This window comes from Cryptotermes secundus, unplaced genomic scaffold (assembly GCF_002891405.2).
Source record: "Cryptotermes secundus unplaced genomic scaffold, Csec_1.0 scaffold1101, whole genome shotgun sequence".
NCBI lineage: Eukaryota > Metazoa > Arthropoda > Insecta > Blattodea > Kalotermitidae > Cryptotermes > Cryptotermes secundus.
In genome coordinates, this window is record NW_019731285.1 from 46,463 (window position 1) to 71,231 (window position 24,769).

General features: G+C 39.9%; 1 protein-coding gene across 1 annotated transcript in view; it reads left to right on the forward strand.

The window, feature by feature from the left end:
* The window catches only part of LOC111866955 (dihydrolipoyllysine-residue succinyltransferase component of 2-oxoglutarate dehydrogenase complex, mitochondrial), a 56,023-nt gene that overhangs the window by 22,353 nt on the left and 8,901 nt on the right, over positions 1-24,769 (forward strand). Inside the window, exons 4-8 of the mRNA XM_023856346.2 lie at positions 5,861-5,934; positions 9,759-9,833; positions 14,371-14,426; positions 21,161-21,269; positions 23,033-23,435. Coding sequence (XP_023712114.1) covers positions 5,861-5,934; positions 9,759-9,833; positions 14,371-14,426; positions 21,161-21,269; positions 23,033-23,435 — 717 coding nt within the window. The remainder of the gene's footprint in view (positions 1-5,860; positions 5,935-9,758; positions 9,834-14,370; positions 14,427-21,160; positions 21,270-23,032; positions 23,436-24,769) is intronic.

The window sequence follows — 24,769 nt, forward strand, 5'->3', positions numbered from 1 at the left end:
GTATAATCAAGTGTAATTTACAGAATTCAAATGCAACATATAATTCAGGAAATATAGCCAATTGAAATTGTGTCCATCTTTCTGAATCATCCTGTATAGTATGTGTGATGAAATGTGTGCTAGTAGTAGGATGAATTGCAAAAACCTCTTCTAAGACATAAGAAGGCTTAAAATATGTGCAACCACATTTGTAATATATGATGTCCTTATCTATAAGACGGTTCTTTACAAAAAGTTTTAAGCATCTGAAATGTTCAAAAGCATATGCAACCATAGGCAAATAACCTAATATGAGCTGATGTTTAGTTTGTAACATAAAAACAGATACCCCATAAGGTGATATTGTAGGTTTAGAAACATGTTGGGTAGATCAGCCAATCCAAGTGTCTCATAAGTGATGGTATATGATAAATGATAATAAACAATGGTATACAGTATTATGATAAATGATACAAACTCCGTCTCAAGTGCAAACAATATATATTATATGTCTTTGATCTTGTTCTCTTCTACACTACATGTTTCGGCCTCTAACGGCCATCATCAGGTATATACTCTTACGTTGCTGCCACACTGAACCCAGTCTAAAATTTAACATTTAAAAAACACATTGTTATTTTCTTCGTTATTATCAACATCTACCTCGTTGATATCTGTCTGGTATGTAGGTTATTTTGCACATGTCAATTTTGATTTTCCTGTAGTAACACTATAAAATCTTTAGTTATAATTTTAAAATCCATTAAAATTTTCTCTAAATTTTAAATTTAAAATTTAGAGAAAATTTTAAAGGATCAAAGACATATAATATATATTGTTTGCACTTGAGACGGAGTTTGTATCATTTATCGTGTAGAGTGCAGCAGGATGCTTAAATATAATACTGTATACAGTATTATATATGTTACTGAACTATGTCAACTTAGTGGAAGCACACATGCATGGTCTTGCAGTTGGATGTGATGTATTTGGGCACTCTGTTCTGAAGTTTGTATAATAGTTAAGGGAATGAAAGCAGTACAGTAGTAACATTTGAACAATGTAATTTATTTGTTATATAATAAAAGTAAGTGAAGTTGTGCCTGTACTTAACAAATTAAGCACTACACCATGAAGACATATGGGGAGTGGATGTATAGGTCCATGTTTTGTTGATCTCGGCACTGGGTGAGTGGTCATCTTCGCATCCTAATGAAAGCACCCCCGGTACTTGTTGGATAGGAGGCTGGGTGGTTATGAAAATTGTTCATCACACACTGCAGCAAGTCTGGACTTGTGTTTATGTTGGTGCCATGTTGGTATTTAACACTAAGAGGATGGTGGGTCATTTGATATCCCCCACAGAAGGAGACGGAGAAAATGTACCTTAACATTCCGTGTCCCTTAAAGGAACAGCTGCAGCCACATGGGCAATGAAACAGTAGTTAACATATATGACAGTTCCTTATTGCACTGGCATGTATGTATAGAGGTAATTAAAGAAAGTTGTATCTTCATTTGTATTTCATATTTGGAGAGGTATAATTTGGTATTTCAGTTGTTTTTTCACTTAATGAAGGAGATGATAATATGTCCATACACAGTAAAGACAATTTGTTTTCTTCTTTTTACACAATCATTCAAAGTAGCTGACTGTCTAGTTTAGTGATAGGCGCTATAAGGACCAAAAATCATTTCCTGTAAACAGAATTAATAACCAGCTGGAGTTAACTAAAGTTCAGAGATCACAGAGAGTCCATAAATTATGAGAATTCATTATGAGTTCACTTTAAATTATATAATTTTATATCGTTCTGGATGTAACTGTAATCATTAAATGTGTCCCTTGTGTTTTGTTTGTGATGCCATTTGGTTCTAAAAACAGGACAACGGATAATGTCAAAAAAGCCAATAAATGCATTGAGCTGTTAAGGATATACCATCTTTGGACCCTACCTTCATTTTTCATTTACTGTCTATGGAAATTGTCAAAAGGTAACATGCACTAGAGCCCGTTTTGTGTTTCTCATGTTTTATGAGCCGTATATTCTATTCATAAACACCATTAAAAAGGTAAAGTTAAGTAAGCTTAAGTAAGCACCGTGCTTTGAAGTTGTATTGGGGGATGGAGGTATGGCTCCATGCATTCTTAACCTAGGGCTGGGTGGAGGTGACTCTCAGCTTCATGCCCCAGCCACTTTACTTCCAGGGAAGAAGCACTGGTATCCCTTGGATAGCAGACTGGCCCCTGGAGAAGTAAATCTTTGCCCCTCTTGGGACTCAAACCCTGATTCCCTGGTGCTCAACCTGTAACCTAAGCGCCATATGGACTAAGCTATCCTGGCTCCTACTTAAACATCTGAGGAGATTAAATACATTTTTTAGCATTGTTGACTGATATATGATCCAGTATTATGCAGCTGTTGTAAACATTATTGAAATTTGAGTATCTGATCTTAATTGAGTTGCTGATGATGATCACCGTCAGCATTGCCAGAATCTTTCTGAGGGCTGGGAGCAGCAAGAAAATTTGCTTTTAACCTTACATTTAAGCTATTTAAGACTGTTTTTACTGATCATAGTAGAGTATTCAGGGTAGAAATTTTTTTTAAAAAGAATTTTATTTCTAATTATTGATATTTTGTGTGTTCCTTTTTTTCATTTTCTGTTGTTTTTTTTTTTTTTTTCAAAAATCCAGGAGGGGGGGTAGATAGCCCCACTGCCCCCTGCCAAATGATCTTTAGCTATTACAATTCATGGAGTATTTTAGCAATGTGTTAAAGTTGTAATAATCTGATACTCTAGATCAGCGATGGCCAACTGGCGGCCCGCGGGCCAGATACGGCCCGCGACNGTACAAAAAGGTAACAGCTTTGTGCCATGGACTGGTTGGGAATATGCCATGGTCATCAACCCCAAGGTAGGCTCAGTAATCCCATAAATTGTCCTCTCTCTTCTGCCATGTCACTCAGCATCTCTGAATCCTGTGGTTTTATGGATCATATCTTGTCAGGATGCTCTGCTTGAATTCATTCCTGAGAGCTGTTGGTACCATACCTCTTTCCAGTCATTAATATTTCCACCTCCTCTTAGTAACAGTGAATACTGAAGCCAACTGCAGACTAATTTTATTTTAGGATATTGGCTCTTAAAGACACTGATGTTTGCAGATGATCAGGTTATTTGTACACAGTCTGAAAATGATTTATAGTTGGCTGCTGAACTCTAATGTAACATTGAAATATAATCTACCGATATCTTATAATAGGTTTGAAGTTGTAATCTTTGAAGGTAAATGAGAAAGAATTATGAAAAAGCGTGAGATTTAAAAGTTAGAAATTTTTACCATATAGGTTTTGATATGTCATACAATTATGTTGAAGATCTGCAAAAGAAATTGCATGTATTTCAGTGGGCGGTATCATACAGTGACCTCTTATGAATAAAACTAGGAAAAATACACAAGTTTTTAAAGTAATGGCTGCACTGTTCTTTTTGCATGGATGTGAAATTTGGGCATTGAAGATAACTTAAAAATTGAAATGACCAAAATGAGATTTTCAAGAGAGTGGCTAGTTATGCTCTACTCCAAAAGATACTGTCATGTATTTAGGGTTGCGTGACTGTAGACGAGGCATGGATTGGATGAATTGGATTTATTGACCACTCAGAGCTACTACACTTTACGAGTAAAGATCACTGACACAGACTAGTGTCCTTAGTCTATTACAGTCTCCACTGGCCATTTCCTGGGATTTGCTTCTACTGAGGAAGATTCTTTAGCTTCCCACACTCAAGTCCTCTTCCCACAACTGCCTGTGCAGACCTCTTGTCAACTGACAACTCACCTAACTGGGTCCCAGGCTGGCTTCTATTTCACACTAACCTCCTAGTCTTCTCTTCACAGGCCAACTTTCAACTGACAACTGAACTCTCTCACCAACCAATCAGCTACTTCATGTCACTTCACTCAACAGAACTCTATCACCAACCAATCAACTAATTCACTTCACTTCACTCAAATGAATTGCTGACAACTGAACTCTCTCACCAACCAACCAGCTACTTCATGTCACTTCACTCAGCTGAACTGTGACAACTCTGACTATTACAGGACTCGACTGACCCTCATTCTGGCATGAACCATGTAGAAATCATCATTTCCATTGAAAGGGGTGTTAGTTTATTTGCCTATTGCATAGCAGTGGCTGTTGATTACAGAGTCACCCTTAGCAATGGGTCTGTATGCCACAGTACTATGATATATTCCTGCATCAAGTGGACAGAGGGAGCCACCGGTAGGGACAAAAGCAAAATGGCAACGTCAGTTGAGAAAGTGGAGGCTCGCACTCTGATACAGTTAATGCATTTGCAAGGGAAGTCTGCCAGGGAGATTTACGATCAGATGACCACTGTGTATAAGGAAGGTGTACCATCATATGACATAGTGGTCAGGTGGAAGAGGCACTTTTATTGTGGACAGACAAACCCTGAAGTGGAAGACCATCTCTCACTGAGGAACCGAGGACTGTGGCACAGGTGCAAGCTTTGATCCTATCCAATAGACGCATAACTATCAAAGCTACTGTTTATGATGTCCGCATTAGCCATGCGTCAGTTTTCAACATCATCCATGATGAGTTGCACATGACAAAGGTCGCTGTGCGTTGGGTGCCACGATTGTTGAAATCAGTTCAAGAACAGCAGTGGATGGATGTGGCAAAGAAACTTTTGCAGTTGTGTCAAGACAAAAAGGTGGAACTCTTTGACTGCCTGATCACGATGGATGAATGTTGGGTCTGTCAATATGACCCTGAAACAAAGGAAATGAGCAACATGGAAACATGCAGACTCACCGCCACTAAAGAAGGCCAAATCCCAGCCGTCATCAGGAAAGGTGATACTGAATGTGTTCTGGGATTGGCGGGGTGTCATCATGACCGACTACGCACAAAAGGGCGTCACTATCACTGGCTAGTACTACCGGAACATTCTGAGAAAATTACGGGAGGAAATCAAGAAAAAGCAACACGGAATGCTGTGAAAAGGTGTGTGACTTCACGACAACACATCGGCTCATGCTTCTCATGCTACGATAACACTTGCTGCCAGTTTGAGATATGAAATTCTCCCCCATCCACCATATTCACCAGACCTGGCACTGAGCGACTTCTTCCTCTTTCCACGGCTAAGAAGCCACTTCGTGGTAAGCGATTCCAAGATGATTATGACATCATTTCTGCAGTGGAGGACTTCCTACACAGTCAAAATGAGACCTTCTGTGATCAAGGTACCCAGCAAATAATACATCATTGGGGAAATGTGTGGCTTTGCAGGGTGAATATGTAGAGAAGGGCTAACTCACCATTTCTTGCACCTGTTTCTCTGTTTCTTCTGGGTGATAATTAAAATTTTATGACTTCCCCACATATACATTTTTGTAAAAGTTCAAATGTTTTGGGATATGAAACATGAATTTAACAGACCTCCCCATTGTGTTTATTTAATTTAGATAATGCTTGAAGAAAATAAGAATCAAGCCCATGTATTGATTCTTAGTGTTTTTGTGTCTTGTGGGATGTGATGTCTTGTCCATTAGATAGGTACCAGTATGTCAGGGCTTTGTGGTTCCTTCATCTTCACAGTGGCTTGTATTCTTGATGTATAGAGATTGAAAGACTTGAAACTTTTGCTGTTGTTGGTTGGTAGATATAGATTTGAATTTAATTTTATTTATTGGAGTGTGGAATTTTAAAGGAAGTGTATTTACTGTACAGAATGAATGTATCATCTTCAACAACAGACATTTTAGATGAGTCTCCTGTATTAGGCCATTTGTATTTTGTGGTAAATCATACTTTTCTGTATTTTTTTTTTCCAGAAGTGGTCAACGAACAAAATACCACCAGCAGTCATATCATGCCATTCGAAGTTTTCAGTCATCCACAGCATTATGTGAGTTTCCTTTAACTTACATTCTGACTAATGTTTTCTATTATTCATACAAGTGACTGCCATGTTTGTACCTCATATTTAATGTCTAATATCAGTTCTAGTCTTATAAATTTATCATGATGGTTTGAATGACATAAGGACCCTCATCATCTACATGGTAAAGTCATTAAGTTCGTGGAATGTGGTTTTATGGCATCATATTACAAGGTATTCACATACACTTACACAGATCCACATTGGCACTCAGAATAGTTGCCGTTGGCCGCTATGCAAGTCTGCAAATGTTCATATAGCTGCCGAAAACATTGCTGAAACATATTGGCAGGAAATTCCCATACGGCGTTTCTTGTGGCAATGACCACCTCCTCGGACGACTGAAATCTACGACCACGTAGCTTTGCTTTCAAGCGGTGAAAGAAAAAGAAATCGCATAGTGCGAGAAGAGTGTATGGCAAAACGGTGACCCATTGCCTTGTCAGTTCCTCTTGGACAAGAACAGAGCGATGTGCAGGGGCGTTGTAATGTAGCAACATCCAATTCTTACTACGCCAAATATTTTGCTAGGGAATTTACCTAGTTTTTGGCAGACCTTGATGTTTGCCCATTGTTCAAACTGCCACATTTTCGATTTCAGCCACTTGCATTTAACTGCAGTTCACAGTGCCTCTGTGGATGCAAAGGATATTAGTCATTGTGTGTGTACATGCATGTGTGTCACAAACTAGTCTTCTAGTTATGACATGTTGTTATAGTCTGCTATGTGGGTACCATTGTTTTGTGTGCTTCACATATATTGCGTTTTTTACAAATTGAAGGTCGAGTAATTTCGACTTTCGGGTCGTATTATTTAAGAAATGCATTTCGTAAGGATATGTCTGCTGTAGATTGTGATTCCCTCTTATGGATATGGGTAAAGAAATTTGAAAACCTTTTGCAAAGGGTTCGCCATTGTAAATGCCATTATGAACATACACAATTCATGGGAGGTCAAAATATCAACATTAACAGGAGCTTGGAAGAAGTTGATTCCAGCCATCGTGGATGACTTTGAGGGGTTCAAAACTTCAGTGGAGGAAGTAACTGCAGATGCGATGGAAACAATAAGAGAACTAGGTTTAGAAGTGGACCCTGCAGAAGTGACCAAATTGCTGCAGTCTCATGATAAAACGTTAACGGATGAGGAGTTGCTTGTTATGGATGAGCAAAGAAAGTAGCTTCTTGAGATGGAATATACTCTTGGTGAAGATGCTGTGAACATTGTTGAAATGACTACAAAGGATTTAGAATATTACATAAACTTAGTTGATAAAGCAGTGGCAGGATTTGAGAGGATTCCTTCCAATTTTGAAAGAAATTCTGTTGTAGGTAAAATGCTATCAAACAGCATCACGTGCTATGGAGAAATCTTTCATGAAAGGAAGAGTCAATCGATTCAGCAAACTTCATTGTTGTCTTATTTTAAGAAATTGCTACAGACATCCCAAACCTTCAGCAACCACCACCCTGATCAGTCAATAGCCATCAACATCAAGGCTAGTCCCTCGATCAGCAAAAAGATTATGACTCACTGAAAGCTCAGATGATGGTTAGCATTTTTTAGCAATAAAGTTCTCTTTAATTGGGTTATGTGCCTTGTTTTTTTTTTAGACATAATGCTATTGCACTCTTAACAGACTACAGTATAGTGTAAACATAAATTTTATATTCGCTGGGAAACCAGAAAATTCACATGACTTGCTTTATTGCAATATTTGGTTTATTCTGGTGATCTGGAACTGAACCTGCAGTATCTCCAGGGTACATGTATGCCTGTATGATCATGACTTACAAATATTTAATTATTTTACATATTTCTGTAGATTTATTTATAAAACATGCATACAACGTCACACGCACACAAATATGCATTGTGACCTGTCTCTGTTGCTCAGTCGGCATAGCAATAGGGTACAGGCTCGATGTGTGGGAAGGGATAGAGCGTGTGAGGTGTAAAACTGACCTCTTGCCTCTGTCTTGTGCTGAGGTCAAGAATGGTGGAGCCAAACCAGCCCACACACTGCCACAGTCTTTGATGTACTTGCCAAGTTCCAGAAAACAAGTCCCAGATTTTGCAATCTTTAAGGTATATGAGGTCTGACAGTCACACAGGATATGGGAGATTCTCTCATCTTTGTCTTGGCACCTTCCACAAGTTGGATACTGAGTGGTCCCGGTTTGAGAAGGTGTCCATTCAGATTATAGTGTCTTGTAAGTAGTCCTATCACCCATCTCAGCTGGTTCCTGTTTAATTCTGATAATTTACTGGTTCTCTCTGCAGAGTGTCCTTCCATGTTTAAGTCCTGTTATGGACTCTCAGTGCTTTCTCTGATATCTGCATATTTAGTCCCAGCTGGCCTTCGTAGTAACTCCTAATGAGGCCGCGCCATAGCTCAAGTAGTTAGTTGCTGGCTTCCCACTGTGGTGGCCTGGGTTCGATCCCGGGTCTGGTCAAGTGGGATTTATGGTGGACAAAGTGGTGCTGGGGTAGGTTTTCTCCGAGTACTTCGGTTTCCTCTGCCATTCCTCATTCCACCAATTGCTCCACAATCACCCACACCCATCATCTGGGGCTGGTACAGTAGGCCAGAAGTGTCCGCTGTAGAAGGCACTTAGTCCCACCCCACAAGCAATAAAAAAATAAACTCCTAATGAGTTGCTTTGTTCTGGTTCAGGTCTTATAAGTGAGTGTTAAGACCCTATTTTTGCCAACTGATATGCAGTTTCATTGCCTCTCATTAAACCTCTTATTTGGCCCTCATAGAATTTCCCTGAATAAGTGCTAGATCTGCCATTCCAACAGCAACTTGTTGGAGCAGAACTGCTGCAGCTGATTTGCTGTTTGGTGTAGATTAATTTGAATTAATTTAATTTTTTCCCATTCTCTTTACCTTCTGCTTACTTTGTCTCTTTGAGGTGGTGGGTTATGTTGCTACCCCTTCTCCTTTCTCTCTTCCTTCTCAACAAATCGGGAATCGTTTAAGGAAGCCCCCTTATCCACTGGGAGCTGCAGCTGGCGGAGAATCCCCTGCCACCCCTACTTCAGTTAATCCATTGAGCTGAGTTTTGGAAATGTTTCCATAGTAGTCCCTCTCCCTTCAGCAGAAGGTTTTAAGGATTATGGGCTCACCAAGACCTCCCCCTTGAGTTCTACTTCAGGACCTAAAAAATTCCCTGTGTCTTATAAAAATCTGACAGCTTATCTCTTTGTTGAATTTCAGAGTCCCATTCTGTAAGAAGGACAAGCCACTGGTCTTTCAGCTCTGGGTGCTTATCCGGCACCATTTGGTGCTTTGTATGAATCCCAGGGTTGAGGTCCTTAATTCACTTTGGTAGCTCATGAAGACTCTTGACACTCTTGTCCTTCTTCCTGAGAGCCACCTTGATAGGCCTGGGGAGGTTCCTGGCATCTATTGCTTTCAGCCTGGTTCCTGACCCCAGTCTCTGATTTTCTTTGGCTTTGATAAGCCATTATCTAGAGTGCAGGGCAGTGCACACACATGAGCATGCCTCCTTTCAACCTGAAGGACAGATGGGTTGCCAGTTTAAGGGGGTTTGCCTTGTATAAATTAATGCAGGTTTGATGTTTCTGTAAAAATGCTACCAATTATGACCTGCCTGTGAGGGGCTTTGTAGGTTTTGCTACGTAAATAGGCACACAGAGAAGTATGAGCATAAAATGTGATTAAATATGAGTCATACATATAAAGACATCACATTCAGAAGTACATTTTTGTGTATAAGTAGTGCAATTTGATTTCTTTCTTTAACTCATCCTTATTTCACAGGTGAAGAAATAAAAATAGTGACAGTTCCGCCATTTGCAGAGTCGGTTTCAGAAGGAGATGTAAGGTGGGAGAAAGGTAAGCAAATATGTCACAATGTCATCATTACTGCTACTCCTGTTGCCACTGCTACTATTCCACTACTGATGCCATTGCTACTGTTGTGGTTACTTCTACTACTGCTACTCTTGCTAATGCAGGAACATTCTTAATGCTGACTTGTCCATTGCCGGCCACAAAGTGCATGTGAATTTTGCCAATGACAGCTTGCTTGACGGCCGATAACATAAGGAATGAAGGAAGATAATTAACTTGAAGACCTCGACACAGTATTATGTTACACAGTGGGCAGTGTGGTTCATATATGTGGAGTTTATGATTTGTCAGCAGTAGGCATTAGGTATCAGCACCATGAACCATTTGTTCCCAGTTAACAGTTAGTCAACACTGTGACACGACATGGTTCGTGATACTTTAGAGCAGTGCGTATTTCTGTATGACACCTACGTGAAATACAGATCTGCTGGAAAGTGTCGTTGAAAATTTTGACATAAATTTCATAATGAAAGAGTTTCCAACCAACAGACAATTCATAATTGGTGAATAAACTTAGAACAATGGGACTCTTAAGTGCCAAGAGCATATAAAGGAGAAATTAGGTGATGTAGGTGCCAGACTTGAACATACGCCTAGAAAATCACTGAAGCATCTAGCTCAAGAAACTAAAGTGTCAGAGTCCAGTGCAAGAATGGCAGCACAGTTATTAAAACAGTTCAGTGATAGTTGGTGTATCCGGTGCTGTAAGCGTAAGAAAGATTGATGTATGTGTGTTTTTTAATGAAACAATTAATTGTGAAAGATATTTATGTGTACAGGGATAGTGTTTCTAACACCTCCTGTGATCTGTGAACAAAAGTAAGACTTCCCATCATTCCAAATATTATCGGTATGCTGAGTCATTGGCAGAATTCACGTGCACTTCGTAACTGGTGGTGCGCCAGTAGCAGTGAGGCGCAAAGCTGTGAACACTTCAATTTTACGAGTATTAAAAACAGCCTGTTCTACTGCTGCTCCCACCATCACCATGACGGAAATAAATGGGTCTCTGGATTTGCATGAAGCTCATACAGGTCGTATGGAACATGCCTAATTATATGCACATAAAGAATTATTCAGTTGGGTTGATTCATTGCACTGAAAATTTTTTTTTCATTTGGAGTAAAAAGTAAGCACTTCATTTGTAATTATCGGAATCAGTGTTGAAGAGGACTTGCATTATCTTGAATTACAGCTTCAACGCATCTCTTCCATCGGTTGTTAACAGGATATTGTCTTGTGATATGAGAGCAGTGCTGGGGTCTAAGACATATCTGCCAGCCACTGTGGTATAGCAGTAATGTTCTAGGCTTGTGTTCCAGAGGTGCTTAGTATGAATCTTGACCTCGACACTGAGTATCTTGATTGAATTTTTCGTGGTTTTCCAAAGTCTCGCCAGGTAAATACTAAGATGGCACCTTGTTTAGGCCACATCTGCTTCCTTCCATATTCTTTCATTATTCACCAGTCATAGTACCATTTGACACTATGTAATCTGAAGTACTGTTAGTGTCATAAAAAAACAACAAAAGAAAATTAATGTTTCTCTCTCATTTTTGTACACCAGCTGTTCAGATTCATTCCAAACACATTAACTTAATGCGTTTTAAACTTGAGAATTAGGTTGTAATTGTGTGCAGTTTACTTTTTTTTTTCAGTGGCACTTTCAGCCCATTCAGGGCCCTGGCCTATTCTTCAGTTCCATAATAATTTTTCGCAGACAGTAGGACTCCTTTGGCTAGTGGTCAGCTCGTCGCAAGGCCTGTAACCACAGGACAACACAAATGCAGGATAAACATATACACACACCAAACATCCATGCCTTAAGTGGGATTCAAACCCATGATTGCAACATCCAAGTGAGCCAAGACAGTTCATGCCTTAGACCACCCAGCTCCTGTGACTAGTGTGGACTTCACATATCTCTCCATAATTTTATCTGACACTTTTCAAAGTGTGGCTAGTATGAATGCGAAAGTTCCTGTTTGTAACATTCAAAATGAAAAATATTTTCATGTGTAATGAATCAGCTGAACCTGAATAATCCTTTTTTTAGTATACATGCTGAGGTCTGTTATGTGCAACTTGTATGTGTGCCGTTCAAATCTGTAGGGCAGTTCATTTGTGCCATTTATTTTAAATGTCGGTTTGTTTATGTTGTGCCATAAAAAGAACTACTTTGATGTACACAGTGTCTCTATGTACATATTGTATTGCATGTTCAAAATATGCAATCAAATTTTGTCTTGTATGAGGTTTCTTCTAAATATAATTAAAGAGGATGTGACCACAGTTGCATTGATATTTATGAAATGGATAATTGTATTTTATATTGTGTAAGTAATTATCTCTCTGGATGGAGACTTAAAACAGTTATTAAATGCATTTGCCATTGACATAACAGATTTTAGATCTTTGAAGAATTAGACCCTAATTATAATTACAGTGAAATCTTCTTTTAAGGTTTCTTTGAGGAGCAGTGGATATGGTCTCTAAACTGAGGAAAATTTGAAGTTGAATGTTAAATTTTGAAAAACCTTCAAGTGAGGAATTTTAGATGAGGGTTGCACTATATCACAGAATACTGTATTTCATAGTATTTTTTTTTAATTTGCTTAGTGGTGGGGGAGTCCAACTGGGTCCACTCGGCACTGCGGCCACTGATTGGCCTATCGTAGCCTGCCCTGGGTGATGATGATGGAGCAATTGGTGAAATGAAGATTGGCAAGGAAAACCGAAGTACTCGGAGAAAACCCACCCTAGCGCCAATTTGTCCACCACAAATCCCACTTGACCAGACCCGGGATCAAACCCGGGCTGCCATGGTGGGAAGCCAGTGACTAACCGCTTGAGCTATGGCGTGGCATATTTCATAGTATGTAAAGTCTGAAAGCCTGGAAAAAAGAAGTGTACAAAGGTTGAAACTGTGTGATAATCTGGTATATCAGATAGAACTCCCTGAATGTAAGTTAGACATTCTTTGTATCTTACAGCACATAATTATTGTAATATTAATCATTCAACATTTTATATGTATAAATTCCATGGCTTGTAGTCTGCAAGCGAACTATACCAACTGAGTGAATGCCGCTTGTCAGCGAAGTTAGTGCCAACTTTAGTGGATAGAGAGGGTCACGTGGTCAGTGCAGTGGTTCCCCACGGCCGTTAATCTTAGTTTTCTAGACCGGAGCCGCTATTTCCTTGAAATAGTTCCTTAGTTAACCTCACGAGGCTGAGTGGACCCCATTCCAGGCCCAGTACTTTTCAGTTATTGAGTTTTTGGACATTATCCTGTTTTTTATTTTAAAAAATTCCACAATCCTGCTTTTTGTTTGAAAATAAAATAGAGGATGATGGATAATATCCAAAAACTCAACAATTGTGTTATTTTACAACCATTCAGTACAACTTAGCAAAGAACTTTCAGAACCTTGTCTTCTTGGTGCTACTTTTGTTACCACCTCAGAAATTTGAAAGGCACCCATTTTGATATCATTGAAGGCAGAAAGCTAAGACTAACTGAGATGAATTGTCATAAAATGCGATTCTGTTCATACCAAGTTTCAGGAAATTCAGGCAGTTAGTGTATATAATAATGATGTCTGAATTTTAAACAGACACTCTTAGCTCAGTTATAGGGTTACAGGCGAAGGAAAATAAGCATTCCTTTGGGGCCCTAAAAGTAGTAAAGTCTCTGTGCTTACTTAGGCTACATGCCATGCAGTTTGTGCCCTGTCCACTTTACCGCAGGGGAAGGAGTCTCTGATACCCATTGGGTAGGAAACTGTTTCAGTTTTTCAGTCTATTGCCAATTCCTACACTGACTGAGCTATCATGGCTCCCACCTTAAAGTGGCAGCATTTTTAATTCTAAATATTGAACAGTGTAGGGTCTGTAGTTTTGTGGTCATGTGAAACTTGGTCTCTGAAGAACAGACTGAAGGTATTTAAGAACAGGGTGTTGAGGAGAATTGGACTGAAGAGGGGTGAAATGGTAGGTGGTTGGGAAAATTTGCATAATGAGGGGACTCATGTGAACATGGTAATGAACCTTTGAGTTGTATGAAATGTTGCAAAATTCTTCAGTAGCTGAGTGACAGGCCACTTCTCAAGGACTCAGCTCTATGGACTTAGTTAAACAGTGTAAGGTAGTGACCAGAGCAAACAAAATTAATCATAATGTAATGTGTTTGGTGTCTTGCAAGTAGTTGGATCCTTTGCATATGAGATAATCTGTATAAATGATGTGTTAACCATGTTATACTAGTTTTCGGTTTTATTATATAAATTTTGTTTGTCAGGGGATAGCATTATCAAAGTAATAGCTAGTCATTTGAAAGCAGTGTCACAATGAAAAGTTATTATACAGCAATCAAGATTACAGACTTCTGAGATCAGTAAATATGTACCATTGTTTCAGAGGGACCTGCTGCTTTCATCTTTCATCATACCCCAGGTTATCCTATTAATATTGAGAACCTAAAATCCTGTTTTACATTGGTTCCTGATTTCTTTTTCAGCTGTGGGAGATACTGTAGCTGAAGATGAAGTTGTATTAGAAATTGAAACAGACAAGGTTGGTATTATTTAAATCTTAATCTTTTTTCCATATACATATTCCATAGTGTGTCATTATTGTGCTAGGAGATTTCAATGCCAAAGTAGGGAGGGAAGACATTTTCAAACCAACGATTGGGAATGAGAGTTTGCATGAAATTAGTAATGATTATGGAGTTAGAGTAGTAAACTTTGCCACATCAAAAAATCTTACTGTAAAAAGTACAATGGCAGCTTGCATGCGCACCATTCTGTTCACATCTGTCAAAGTGCATGGTACCCACTGTGCATTCACCTTGCAATAGTGCAGGTGGTATTTCACGATGCCTTCTACACTACCAACACTGATGGACAGCATTGCTCCAAGTTCCTTGATAGTGATGCGCCTATTCTCACGAATAAGCGCCTCTGCATGATCAATGTTTGGCTCGGTGATGGATGTTCGCGGCCGACGATCGTGCGGTTCATTCTCCACATGCTCTCTGCCCCCTCTGAAGCACTTACACCACTCAAATACACACGGGTCCGTGAGAGACACTCTTCCCTATACTGTTGTTGGAGTCTGGTGTATTTCAGCAGACAGGACATTTTCTCCGAGGAATTTGATCACAATGCATTGTTCCACACTCCGCGGTACCTTCTGTTCGCTCATCACTCTAGCAACTCCCAGACAGGACTGAACAGGAGGGAGGGTGGAGGTTGTGGCTTCACCCTCTCAAGGTCGCACAGCTGCTGCACAGTGCAGCTTGTTTACACACAAATCAGTTCTGGTCATATTTGAACCACATTGTAGTAACCAAAAGCCCCGTAATAGAGATCTTGCTCAGCACATGGGACTTTTCTTCTGTAAGGTAGCTTACTCAAGACATGTCAACCCTAAAAGATTAGTCCCACATATTAATCGTATCTCAGCTCCCTTGAGCTGTTATGCTTCCTCTTCAAGTGTATGTTCCTGCAATCTTCTCCATGCGTGTTGGCAGTAATAACCTGACAAGTGCTTTGGGCTGGTTATCATGTGAAGGGATTGTGACTATAGGCAGAAGGGTGCAGACAAGGTTTCACCATCCTCACTATCCATGGAACTTCTGTCCGCAGTCTGAGCATAAATATTGGTGGGATCCTATGTCACATGTGATCCTGTAGTGTAAAAGTCTGTAGGACAGGTCATGCTGTAATGTTGCTACTTTGGTGTGGATTTATGTAGGGCAGAAAGAGATGCTAGTTACTGGGTGCAGTGTTTTTTTCATGCTATGAGAGATCTGTTTGTAAGCGCCTTAAATGATTGTTTTTTAATTTTCAGTAAGCAGTGTTCCATGTACAGGTTTATCAAAAGTTTTTTTTTTCTGTGTGAGGTATTTAATATGCCTGTGATATACATGTTAAAGGACTTAGCAAAACTGATATGTATTGGTCACCTGTGTTTAGTAAGTAGATGAATTGCTTTATATACACGAACGTTTTACAGCAGATAACATATGTCAGCTGTCATAACAGTGTAATGGTCATTTGTTGTTGTTGTTGTTGTTGTTGTTGTATTGCTGTTTAAATTCTTCAGATTAGGTGTTTGTAACAGAGATGTTCTTTGTTTACATCCATCTGTAAAAACTTTACCCTTTTATGGCCATGTGTTTCACTGTTGCAGTTGTGTATGTGTGGGGTCCAACTGACCAAGTGTTATGTTCTTTTCAATACTAATACCCATACCCTCCAAATTAACACAGCCAGACCCCTACATAAGGAGCTTGTAGTCTGGTCATTATGCCAAGATTAGAACACCACAGATACACAACTTCAGAATTAAATATCTGGTAGTTCAGCAAAAATGTTAGTGTCTCCATGGTATCTAGAACATGACACTTGATGTGTGTGTACATAAAGCAATAAAGGAGCAAGCTGGCAGAAATGGGAATGCTTCTGTCTTATATTTGGGAGGTGACCAGTTTGACTGTCATTACCGAAACTTATTTTGCTACACATGTCAATCCCTCCTGACAAATGTAGGCTAGAACTGTGCCATTTGCCATGGATTGTGTAGGGTAGGTATTTAGCAAACATTGCTGCATACATATTCATAAGTGCTAGCGTTAGAAGGCAAGCCAATATATTGTCACGTGTTGGGTGTATAACGCGACACATAACTTCACGCCTTATTGGATGCAGTGAATTTTATTCCACATTCGCTCTTACAATCACACAAATTACAATCTCACAATTACTGCTGTCTGCAGTATCACAAATGCTACACTGCAAATGCTCTTAACTCGTAACTGCTGCCTTGAGAACTAGTTAGTTAGTTAGTTATTTAGAGAGGGTGGGTTTCCCCATGCACCACGACCAGTTTGATCTATTGTGCTTCCCTCTATGATATTCTACCAGTCTCTTTACCCTACCGATAAATGGTGCATACCATCAGTCCCGCCGAGCAAGCGAGTTTGGCCACTTGCTTAGCGGTGTCTATAATGCTTCCCCCATCTATTGGAGGCCTTAGAGGCTATTGTTGGGCAGGAAACGTCCTGGAATTTGGCTCAGTGATCCCCTTTGGGGATATGAGGTTCTTTTACGTGCCGTAAAGTTACGACACGGGACCCACAGCTTAAAGTCCCTCTCGGAGGACTTGTTCCCTGAATTTTTCCGCCCTTAAAAATTCGACGCCCTCCGCCAGGTATTTGAACCCGCGTACCACGAGTCATGAGGTGGGAACGTTACCTCTAGACTACGGAGGCCGCTTTGCCTTGAGAACTAACTCGTAGGCTTGTTCGGAACTCGTAACTCTCCGCTGGCTAAATGGAGAAATGTTGATCACACACACTGACTCGTAGGCTTGCTCGGAACTAACTCGGAACTTGAGAACTGTGTCTCGTAACTAACTCGTAGGCTTGCTCGGAACTAACTGGGAATAGTCTTCGCTGCTCCGTATCTAGCCTTGTTCCGGACAACGCAGAAAACAGCCACGTAATAGGCACCATTGTTGTCTGGTGCTGTGTTGCTAGCAACGCTGTCTGGAGTTGTTTACTGCTGCCTAGCAACCGCGGTATCCCTTGGTGACGTCACCGCTGTTGACTCACGTTGCATAGCGACCAGTATGCTGGGACTCGGCTAACTTCAGCTCCGCTCGGCGTGTCACGGCTGGCGGGGCGGGGGGGGTCATGTATAGCGAAACACGTCACAATATTATTACGAACAACAGTAATTTGGCAAAAGAACAGATAAAACAAACGGGAAGAAATGATGAAGTAGGTTAATGTAACCCCCACAGACCTGCATTATTCCCAACCCGTGAGCCCAGAACCAAAGGCTCCCAGCCTGTTTAAAAATACTACTCATGGGTTGACTGCCCACAAGAAGAGGGAATGATGCTGAAGCTGGAACTCACTTAGAAAACCAAATCCAACAGTGATTTGGAAAAGTCCTTCGTCATCCAGTGCTATGTAGGTAGTTGATCCTCTGTAGCAGAACTAGTCCTTGCCAAGTGAAGGTGGAAATATGGAAGGGTAGGAGCAAGGGTGCATGGGCTGTGCAGTACATTCATCCAGTTGGAACCAAGGTTCTGTTCACATGAGCATGCTGTGTGGCTGCACACAACCCATGCATGTGTCACAGAACCTCAAATTAGGCCACATCTGTTTCCTTCCACAGCCTTTCCAATTTATTATTTGTTAACTCAACTTGTCCTATAACACTGTGTAGCCTGAGATACTGAGACCACTGTTAAATAAACACAAATGAGAAGTTGAGAGAAAACATTGGAAAGTAGACACTGTTAAATTGAAAATGTTACAGTTCATAATTAAATAAACACAAATGAGAAGTTGAGAGAAAACATTGGAAAGTAGACACTGTTAAATTGAAAATGTTACAGTTCATAATACATGTATTATGGTTCTTGGCATCATTATGTAAAAATCTGACTGTAGCGCTGGGAGACCCAGATCCCATATTTGTGAATGGTAGGTGTTAATACTTATTAGGTTAGAAGAGGTGAAGTTCATGGATTTGACCATTACATTCTGTTTAATAACTGAAAGGATTTATTCACAAGTGCTTTCATACTAAAAGCATATACAAATTTGATGAAAACTTGGATTTATTGACCATAGAAGAAAGGTCTGCACACTTTTCCATACATTATAGCCTCACTAAACATTTATTTTCTAGTCTATTCGTAGCGTGTTAGTGTGTTGCATAGGGATTTTAATATCCAGAACTGGATGGATAATTTAATTCTTCTGCAAACTGGGAATGTGTATCCTCATTCTTGTCATTTCTGCTCATACAAATATTGTGTTTCTGGACATTATCCATTGCCCTGTTTTCATCTAAAACACCGTCCTGTTTATTTAAAAACAACATTTAAGGGACTGGATTCAGTCTCAATCTTCAGGTGGTAATAACTCGTTGTTTACATTCCCTACAGAATGGACAATACTTTGTAAGATGAAGCACCGACTAAATAATTAACATTAATATTTCTATATCTACATCATGAGCCTCCAATACATTTTTTATATATACATAAAATATAGAATATTCCAATTTGTCCGTGGGAACGCAACAAAATCACAAAAACCAACGACTGACTCAATAATGTAAAACATCAATCGAAGAAATTTATTCTTTTATACTATAACTTTTGTTTTATATAATCTAATTTATTGTATTTTTACGTCAAGTATTTTATATAATTAATAATATTGTGTCCAATTTTACTAGTACTGCGGTTCAGTGATGTATATATGTTAACCATGTATTTGCCTGATGATGGCTATTAATAGCTGAAACATATAGCAGAGCCAAAACTAGGCACTGATCTTGATATTAGTTGTTTTGTGACCGTTGTAATAAAGAAATGATAATAACTCAGTTGGGCCCAATTGTAGAGCTGGTCCCTATCTCTGGACACCTGCACCAACACCAGATAGGGTATACAAGCCAAGCACAGCACAAAACATCTGCAAAAGCTAGAACAGAACATTAAAATATTAAAATCTCCACACTTATAAGGCTCATGATTTGTCAGACTACAATGAGATAACTGCAGAGTGAGCCAAACTTCAGCTTTTTCACCATGAACATTCATACTTCGTTTTCCACCTTTTCTAATGAATTGGGTTCCACAAGGGATTAGAGATTTGTTGCCTACTCCACAGCATCCAGACCAGTTCTGGGGCTCACCCAGCTTCCTATTCAGAGGGTACTGGTGCTCTTTCCTCAGGTGAAGCAGCCAGGGCATGAACCTCATCGGTCATTTGATTTGTTTTGTTGAATTTGATTTGATTGTAACTGAACGGTCATATTCATCTAGTTCCAAGGTCAAGAATTGTGGAGCTGTACCTCCACTGCCCTCTGTGTCTTCATTTCATAATGTTTTGTTAATTAAGCACAAGGACAACATTAGCTTTTACCTGATGAGTCAGAAACAATGATAAAAGGAAGTGAATACTCCAATACATTATTGACATGATATTTATGCTAGAATTCTTTTATGTAGGACTGAATTATTTTATGCTGGAGGATTGGTTGGTTCTATGTAAGTCTAATATAAAGCGTAGCTTCTCTAGGATTAGTCAGACGACGTTTATAAGAGCATTTCCAGGAGTTCACGTTCGTTACAAACATCGGTCAGATTTTTGTAAATAAAGCAAAAACAATAGGTCTGTGAATGGACAGGAAAATTCCAACCTATAGCCAACTGGCCTGGCCACTGTATGCTGAGGTGAACATACATATTACATAGTTCTTACAAAGTGCCATGTGTGGGAAATGTGAGCAGGAGGAGGAAACTGCCTGCCATATTCTTTATCAGTGTCCATCTTTTGTAAGGCTTAGGGTGAAGATCTCTGGCTGTGTGCCATTAAAGCTGGTAGATATGTGGATGGCTCTGGTTCTAGCTTTACCTGTTTGCAAAGCTGGTGGTAACAAGATCAGGGGTGCATAGTGGACCTAGCACGAGTGCTTGGGTGAACTGAAAGTTGATCTCCATAAGGCAATAAAGTAGTTTGGTTTGGAATGGATGTTTGGATTTATTGCACTTATAAACTCAACTGATAATTGCAAATAATACACAGCTGCCGCTAATCTCTGCATTTTACAGTTCAATGCTTTAAACAATAGTGTCCTCAGTCTAATACAGTGTCCACTGTCAATTTCCGGGCAACAGATTTTAACACAGGAACTATGACAGTCTCAGTGAGTTGAACACTCCAGATATTCTAGTACTACAGCACACTTAAAGTCCACAGCCAGACTCTCAACTCCACTGAACGGCACTTAATAATTCTGATGCCTCAGTTCCTCTGTTTCCAAGCTCATATCTTGGCAGGTTGACAACTCAAAACTTATCAAATTGCCATCTCTTCTCAACCAGATTTGGATCCTCGTTATATAGCCTTAGGGCAACCCCAACAGAAAACAGTTTCCTATCAGTTTCTCTATTGTTATAGAGGTATGTTTATGTCACCATTGCATAGAAACGGCAGTTCTTCTGTTGCGTGCATGCTCATTTTCACAGGAACCTGTTTACCGAGTGATTGCCTAGCAGTGAACTATGCCGGCTTTCAGATGTCGTGTCACAATAGGAACATAAATAGAGGATTTGGGTATGACTTTTGTAAACTTGTGTTCAAACTCCTTCTGGTCACATGTCAGTAACTTTTAATTTATAAAATACCATTCCGAAAAGAAACAGTTGTTTCAGGGTTTGGAACTGTCCTGCAGAATTTGGCGGTTGTGCTTAAATATAGTTTTATGTTTCAGACCTCAGTGCCTGTTCCATCGCCAGGAGCGGGTGTTATTGAGGAGAGATTTGTGGAAGATGGAGCCACTGTTAAGGCTGGAGAGAAACTCTTCAAGCTTAAGCTTATAGGTATATTTATTGAAACGTAAAGTACCTGAAGTTTTTGGTGTTAGGAAAATTAACATTGAAACCCCAATTTAGTGGTCCTGTATAGATTTCTGTTTTGCCTTCCAGAACTTGTATCTCAGTTAAGTGCATTTATGGTTGAAAGTACAATCAGTATTTACATTTTCTATGTCTTAAGGCGCATCCACATTACTTGTGCTCGCTAGGCATGTGCTCGTCGGGAGACTTGTCTGGCTTTACTTGTGCTCGTAAATCTTCATCCACAATACTTCAGTTGCTCGCCAGGCTTTGGCGCGTGAGGACCCGTATATTTACTCGTAGTGTGTATAGGCTGTAGTCGTATTTTAATTTATATGGACAAATACCGTCTTAAGTGCAACAATTTTATTGTAGTTTTTACTTCTTTTTCCTCTTCCACACTACATGTTTCGGCCCTAAATGGCCATCATCAGGTGTGTATCACTCACGCAACTGTTACACTGCTTGTTAAAAATTTAAAAACACCAGTCTTTCCAATGGTATAAAATCTTTGTCAATCTACACGCGTCAATTTGATCTTTAAATTAGCACTTTTTAAACCCCAATTCAAGTTAAAATGTCTATAAGATCTTTGTTCTCTTTCTTTTTCAAATTTTTCAATTAAAGTTTTTCAGGGTACATGCCCTATATCTACGGTGCTGCAGCGGCCACTTCTTGTTTTTATCGCCGTTCATGTGTTGTTCAGTGTAGGCGCTCTCTGTGTGTGTCGCTGCTTATCTTTAATACGTGTGCTGTCTCATGTATTTGTCCATATATATTGTGTGAGTGTAACAGGATGCTGAAATATAATATTGTATTTTAATTTATTGGCTATAGTTTTGAAATTAAAAATTTAAAATTTGCTTGTCTTGTGACTTGTCATATTGTCCACATTACTTGCGAGCATAGCGAGTCACGAGCACGAGTAATGTGGACGTGCCTTTAGAAGTCATTATCTTACATTCATAATTTCTGACACATTCAAAACCACACTGCATGTGACATTATAGTTGCTTTGATTCATGACTGAGGCTCTTTAACATTTTTATTTTATGTGTCTTTAATTTTATGTAATTGTATTTACGTGTTCAGAAACAGTTCGTTTAATTACTTATGTAAAGAAGGGGAGTTGGCATAGCCCAGTCAATATAGTGATGGGCTGTGGGCTGGACAGCTGGGGTTCAATTCCTGGCAAGGGCGGGAAATTTTTCTGTGGGATAGGTGGCTGGGGTGTGGAGGTTACCACTGACCTCCATCTGCTGCCGAGGTCAAGAATGGTGTAGCCATACCCCCCTCTCCCATATGTCATAATAACATGGACAGTTTTGCATTTTACTTGTGTAAAGAAATTATTTGCCTGCACCAAGCAAATAATAAATATTTCAGGTGGACTGTGCTTTCTTTCATCTATCTGGTGGCTTCTAATATCTGTAGGTGGAATAGGAGCAATAATTGATAAATGGGTAATGATTCTATATCATGTTCAGAAGACAGCTCAAATCTCAGTTCAGAGAGATGTTCCCCTGGTGGAAGATTTTCATGGATTTTGTATGATCCTGCAGGCAAATAACAAGGTATTTTGTAGGATTTAAGGTTCTCACAGTGGTGACTGTGGAGAGTTCTGTTATCTGGAATGTAATGCCATGTAGGCTGTTGAAAGTCAGTTGAATTTTTGGAGGATATGTCATTTGTTTTGTCATGTGGATTCTGTCAAAGAACCTTTTGTAATAGATTCAGTCATCTTGTAGCAGGAGGAGCTGCTCCCGCTCCTGCGAAGAAGACGGAAGCTGTGGCAGCCGAACCCAGTCCACCTCCGCCACCACCACCCCCGTCTCCACCTCCATCAGCTGATGTGGCACCTCCCTCCCCTCCGTCTCCAACACCAGCTGCAGCTGCACCTCCACCACGACCTCCACCGCCTCCACCCCAAGCACCGATGTCTTCAATCCCTGTGGCTGCCATTAGACATGCCCAAGCGATCGAGGCTGCCACTGTGAAACTGCCGCCTGCAGATCCAACCTCCGAGATCACTGGTACACGATCTGAACAACGAGTGAAGATGAACCGAATGAGGCAGCGTATAGCACAGCGTCTTAAAGAGGCACAGAACACAAATGCCATGCTTACTACATTTAATGAGATTGATATGAGGTATGTTATTAAATGTTGGTTGATTTTCCACTTAACGCAAGTTGTTTATTTCTGTACCAACACTGATCAAAATAATGATGGTTTGTTACTTTAACTTTTGTTCAAGATCATTTATATATATCATGTTTTCAGTCTGATGATAACTGATGGCCCATTTTGTATTGGCAGATGAAATGTTGTATGATGTTTAGTCATAAATATATTTGTAGAACTGGTAGGACATATTTACACTTCTGCTGAAAATTACAAAATGTTGATAGTGAAAACACCTTACGGTTTTGTACGAAAATTTTCAGATGTGGCAACACTATGCTAACATGAATTTTGAATGAAGTTGTGCTAAGTTAAATGGAGTTTGGTAAGTAGAACCAACATTTCAGAGGAATTCACTGCCTCAGTCCTGTACCCTGAAGATAGGGGCAGCAAATTCCTCAGAAATTTTAGTACCTGTCTGCCAAACGATGCAGTGTAACATTCCAGAAGACCACAATTTTAATTTCAGATTCCTCAGTCTTTCAGTTTTGTGTACATGAAAAAGGAAAATAAGGTTGAGGTATTCACTTAAACCTGTTTGTTGTAGACATAGCATTGGGATAGAAAGGTGGAGATACCACTTCCAAAGAAGTTTATGGAATTTGTACTAATTTGTAGATGCGTCATGAAGGTACTGATGTGATGAATTAGTTATAGTATCAGACGTGTGTGACATTAACCCTTTTGCAGCTGAGTAAATAAAGCTTAGCAACCCCCCTTCCCATTTTGAATTAATTGCAGAATGCTCTTTTATGAAAATAATGAAAACTCAACTAGAAATATGAATATTACATGTACACTGAATCTTACATTGCATGATGAAGATGGTTTCGGTTGATCTAAATATATTGTCGCGTATCGGGCGTATATCGCGACAAATAAATTCTCGATGTATTCGATGTAGCGAATTTTATTTCACATTTGCACTTACAGTCACCCAAGTTACAGATTTACGGTTACTGCTATCTGCAGTATCACAATTAGTACACTCCAAATGCCAGAATACAACTGACTAGTTGCTGGCTAACTCGGCGGTAGCTCCAGGACTCGCTGACTGACTCAGTACAACTGACTGTGAATAGCCTTCGCTGCTCCCTATGTAGCCTCGATCGGACAATACGGCCACGTAATAGGCACCCTTGTTGCTAGCCACGCTGTCCGGGGTTGTTGACGGCTGCCTAGTAACCGCGATATCCCTTGGTGACGTCACCGCGTTGACTTGCGTTGCCTAGCGACCAGGATGCTAGGACTCGGCTAACATCGGCTCGCTTCGGCTTCGCTCGGCGCATCACGGCTGGCGG